This window comes from Nicotiana sylvestris, chromosome 3, assembly GCF_000393655.2.
Source record: "Nicotiana sylvestris chromosome 3, ASM39365v2, whole genome shotgun sequence".
Lineage (NCBI taxonomy): Eukaryota > Viridiplantae > Streptophyta > Magnoliopsida > Solanales > Solanaceae > Nicotiana > Nicotiana sylvestris.
The window spans coordinates 104,660,105-104,665,732 of NC_091059.1; the positions used below are offsets into that span (position 1 = coordinate 104,660,105).

Here is a 5,628-nt window from a genome sequence, read left to right on the forward strand (position 1 = left end):
AAGCTCATTTCGTTGACTTTAACTATTGAAGATTTGAGAGAAACTCAGTGAAGATGAAGAAGAAAGGAAATGAACGAGAAGGTTCTAGAGGATGTTCTCCATTTGAGAGAAATCTGAGCTATGTTATTGCAAATCTTAAAAGTACAATGAGTTATTCACCTGTATATATACACTCTACAATTAGCAACTAATCTACAGCTGTATCTACGCTTTACACTAGCCAATTCGATAATTAGTTATAACTAACTAACAACCTACTTAACAGACTTAATTCCTCTCACGTGACTGGCACATGCTCGTTCCTTTCTTCAAGACTCCCCCTCAAGCTAGATGGTGCAAACAAGTTGAGCACCCCTAGCTTACTCATTAGATATTCATGTTGGGATCTTCCCAGAGCCTTAGTAAACAAGTCTGCTTCCTGATTTTTTGACATCACATATCTTGTTTTAACAACTCCTTGTTGAATTCTTTCTCTGATGAATTGCAAGTCTGTTTCTATATATTTTGTTCGTTCATGGAATATGGGATTTGTAGCAATTTGGATTGCTGCTTTGCTATCACGGTGTAGGTCCACTGGTAATTCAACGTCTGCACCCAGTTCTTTGCACAACTTTGTTAACCATAAAATTTCTGAGACTGCAGCAACCATGCTCTTGTACTCAGCTTCTGCTAAGCTTCTTGATATTGTTCACTACTTCTTTGATTTCCAAGACACCAAGGAGTTTCCCAACTTCATCATATATCCTGTCACAGACCTTTTGGACACTAGACATGATGACAGTCAGCATCACAAAAAGTTGTGAGTCTTGGGGACTGCTATGAGCTCATTAGCAAACCCAGGCCTAAAGCCCCTTTTATGTATCTCACAAGTCTTACTGAAGCCTCCATGTGTGACTTCTTTGGGAAATGCATGAACTGACTTAGCACATGCACTACATAACAAATGTCTAGCCTTGCCATGGTGAGGTACAACAGCTTCCCAACTAGTCTCTGGTGTGGTCCTGCATCTAGAAGCTTCTCATCTTCTTTCAAATTCAAGTATTGATCATATTCCACAGTGATGAATCTCTGATTGCATTCCATTATGGTGGCCACTGGCTTTGATCCTGCCAATCCAAGGTCAGTGATCAATTTCATTGCAAACTTTCTTTGATTCATCAGTATTCCTTCTCTTGATCTTGCTATTACAATTCCAAGAAAGAATTTCAACTACCCTAAGTCTTTGATCTTGAAGTTGCACTGCAATATAGACTTTGCCTCAGAAATTAGGCAATGATCATTTCTAGTTATAAGGAGATCATCCACATATACTAGGATGATTACTAGACTGGTCCCTGGCTTATTTGTAAACAAAGAATAATCAAAATGTCTCTGCGCAAACTCTGAGTTGAGCAAAGCTTTAGTCATTTTCAAATTCTACTGTGTTAAAGCTTGCTTCAATCCATAAAGGGATTTATGCAGCCTACATGCTTTTTCCCCCTGGCTGTGAAATCCTTGAGGCATGCACATGTACACTTCTTCAGTGAGGTCACCTTGAAGAAATGCATTGTATACATCCATCTGATGCAAATTCCAGTTGTGTGCTACTGCTAAGGCTATGACCACTCTAACTGTTATCATTTTGACTATCGGAGAGAAAGTCTCCTGGTAGTCAAGTCCTTCAATCTGATTGTATCCTTTAATAACCAATCGAGTCTTGTATCTCTTAACCTCCCTATTGGCTATATATTTTATTTTGAATACCCACTTGCAGCCAAAAGGCACCTTTCTTGGTGGCAAATCCACTAAGGACCAGGTTCCATATTCTTTAAGGGCGGTCAACTCTTGGGCCATGGCTTCAACCCACTCAGGATCTGCTGCTACTTCCTCATAACTCATAGGCTCCTTCAGGATGGTAATTTTGAAAAGATAAGATCTGTACTTGGCTAGAACACCATCATGGCTCAAGTAGACTTGCATTGGATACTTGGAAAAAGGTCTGGTAGTTGAGCTTGTCAATGACCCATTGCACACATAGTCCTGCATCTAGACATGTTCCTTTACAGTCCTGCTTGACTTTCTGAGTTGATTTTCTGGATAGAAAGGGATGACTGCTTCTGAAGGTATTTCTCTTTGCAGTTATGCATCTTTAAGGGCTGGCAAAGGCATTTCTCCTTGTTGTTGTGCAACTTCAAGGGTTGGTGAAGATAATGGAGATGGTGTTTCTGCAGCATGTGATGCCTCATGAGAGAATGCATCTTCAAATGGAGGAGTTTGTATGGGTGGATCATCAGTAATGTCAATGGGCATATCATGATTGCTAATGTCTGGTTCTATCACTTCATTGGGAAAAACTTGCAGCTTTCCTTCCTTTAAGAGTAAAGAAAATATGTTCTCCATGAACTTCATATCCCTTCTCATAAAAATGGTGTTAGTAAAGATATTATATAACATGTAGCCTTTCTGGGATGAAGAATATGCCATCAGAACAGCTTCAATGGCCCTTGCTGCAAATTTATCTCCTTCTACCAGAAGTTTAGCAAAACAAAGACATCATATGGTCCTCATATGCTGTAAGGATGGTGCTCTCCCATATATCATCTCAAAGAAGGATTTGCCTGAGAGCGCTGATAAAGGGAGTCTATTAATTACATAAATTGCTGCCAGCACACACTCTCCCCAGAACTTGAAAGGTAAATGACCTTGCAATCTACTTGCCCTAGCCACTTATAGTATATACATGTCTATGTTTCCTGTCCACCATCCTATTTTGTTGTGGGGTGTGGACACAGGAAATTCGTTGAATTACTCCATATTATTGAAATAACCTACTGTATTCAGAATTGAAAAATTTAGTTCCAATGTCACTTCTCAGAATTTTGACTATTCCACCAAATAGAGTCTTTATTAAGGCAAGAAACTGTCTTAAGCATACAACTACATCACTCTTCAGTCTTAATAAGTAAATCAATATCATCCTATTGTAATCATCTACTATAGTAAGGAAATATTTATATCCATTGTAAGTTTTCACTCTATATGGACCCCATACATCTACATGAATCATCTCAAAAGGTTTATTGATCTACTTGTACTCTTTGGGAGGGGAAATCTTCCTTGTCTAGCTAAAGGACAGATTGTGCAATCCCTTATTCTATAATTATTGGTCTTGAACTTCATGTTTGAAATTTGTTTCACCACTTTGTCTGGAGCATGCCCAAGTCTTCCATGCCATATTCATATATCCTCCTCTTTTATGGAATCACCATGTAGTTGCACAGCTGCAACTTTGACTTCATTCTTCTGTTGCTGCAGATTATACACGCCATCAAGTTCCTCACCAATTCCCTTCACTTTCCCATTGTGAAGGTCCTGCATGATCCAAAAGTCAGGATAGAAAGACATAAAGCATTGTAAGTCCCTTGTATGTTTAGAGACAGACAATAAGTTGTATTTAAAATCTGGAATGTAGAGCACATTCCTAATGACACCACCTTTACCAATTTTACTTTCTCCAGTACAAGCAATATCTAATGAAATACCATCAGGTAGATAAAATTTAGATGCAGACTTTGGACTATCAATGGTTATCTTGTCAAATAATTCTCTGGTGTGAACCATGTGATTGGTTGCACCAGAGTCTACTATCCAGTTTTCATTCTTTGTTTTGTCAGGTTGTAGTGGTCTTAGTTGTACCTGCAAAATGCTTTGAATTATCACATGTATCTTTGTTAATCAACTTTAAAATTTGATCATATTGTTCCTGAGTGAACATGATTGGCTTAGCCAGTGTAGGATTTCCAACTAGTGAGTTTAATATTTGTTGTCCCTCCTGAGATACTTCATTTATTGTTGCTTTGCCCATGGGCTGTTATGCTTCATGTGTTGTGGCATCGACCATTGGTCGTTGAGGGAAATAGTTGGTCTTCTTCCTCATTTTGAAGTCAGCTAGATAACCATGTATCTTAAAGCATGTTTCTCTTATGTGACCTTTGTAGTTGCAGAAATCACAGAATAGGTTGTTCCTTCTGGGTTATAATTATTATCTGTGGTCATACCTCCTTTATTAGTAAACAACACTGTACTTTCCCCACATCAACTACTTGTGTAAACTTTCCCAAGGTTCTTTGGATTTCTTCAGAAATTACCATGGAATATGCCTTGTTGACAGAATGCACTGGACTCATCATCAAAATTTGATTCCTAGGCTGTTCATACGTCTTATTAGGCCCATTAGGAACTGTAGCGACCTCTGATATTCAAAATGCTCTGAATAGCTTTTAGATTCTGGAAAATCACATCCAGGATAAGGCATCAAAGCATCATATTCTTCCCAGAGGTCTGTCAACTTTAAAAAATAGGCAGGTACAGTAGAAATTCCTTGCGACAGCTCTTTATGCAGAAAAAAATGCGAGATCTATCCACTTTGTCATATTTGTCCTTCAAAACTGTCAAAACCTTATATGCACTTGATTAGTACATAATTCCACTAAGCAATTCCTTGCTCAGAGCGTTCATAATCCAAGATAAAACTTGTATAGGTCAAAATCTGCCTCGAAGGGATTTATCATAAAGCGGTATTATGGAAAATGATATGGCCGAGGTCGAGTAGTAAACAGTGAGGGCTCATGGACGGGCAATCAACTAATGGCCGAGGTTAAGTATCAAGGACAGTACTAACGACTAGTTTTTATAATAGGATTACTTATATTTTTAGGGTTGACTAAGAATATGTCCCGTATAAATAGAAAAAGAGATAAGGGGAAATGGAATGTAATATTCATTTGATAAGAACACTTTTTGAGAAGAAGACTTTATCTTAAGAAAAGATACAAACATTGCCTTTTCAATAAGATTCTATCATCCATTATTCAATATGTTTCCATCACATCCGAGAATAGATCCAATATTCTAGGATTTGTCTGTCATTCATCATTGTCAGAAAGAAGAATCATTCACCTCATTCAATATTGGGTGAATCATTCTCCTTATTTGCATTAATGTCATTTATTGTTATTTACTACTTTATATTCTTCTATCATTACTCAAACCGTTTGGAATGTTAAATGCATACTGCATTTAATCCCCCACCGATACTATTTTATGTTATTTGTGCTAATTAGTTATAAATCTAGGGATATTATCATTAACTAGGTTTAACCCTTCATTATATAAAAATAATTAGTTTAACCCTAGATTTATACTTTTTGGTCAAACAATTTGGCGACGTCTGTGGGGATCTCCTAGTTAAATTTTTAGTCTCTTCTAGATCTATAACTAGCACAATTTACAAAAAAAAAAGCAAAAGTCTTTTTTCCTTGTACACACGGATCTGACATGGCAGGTAATGGAGAAGAAAGAATGAGGGTAGTGGCTGACCTCACCACCAACCTTTTGAACACCATCAATGAGGTTTCTGAGACAGAAGGCGAGGACATAACGCCCAACGTCTCCCCCAAGCGAGGTGGGTCGCCCATCCCTCACGGTAGTATCGCAACATCCCACGGTAAAGGAGCTTCTGCATCCACGGTGGAAGAGACGCCACCAGCTGTGAAAAAGCTCCTTGAGACTTGGCTATCTAACATGTTAACCGGCATCCTCAACAAGCCCGCTCAGGAGACAGTTAGAGAAAACACAAGGACTTGCATT

At 38.2% G+C, this 5,628-nt stretch overlaps 1 protein-coding gene across 1 annotated transcript; it reads right to left on the reverse strand.

Annotated features, from left to right (window-relative positions):
* Window positions 1–816: 816 nt before the first annotated feature.
* LOC138887786 (uncharacterized mitochondrial protein AtMg00810-like) lies at window positions 817–1,158 on the reverse strand. Its single transcript, XM_070169573.1, has one exon. The coding sequence runs from the start codon at window positions 1,156–1,158 to the stop codon at window positions 817–819; it is 342 nt and encodes a 113-aa protein (XP_070025674.1).
* Between the last annotated feature and the right edge of the window lie 4,470 nt (window positions 1,159–5,628).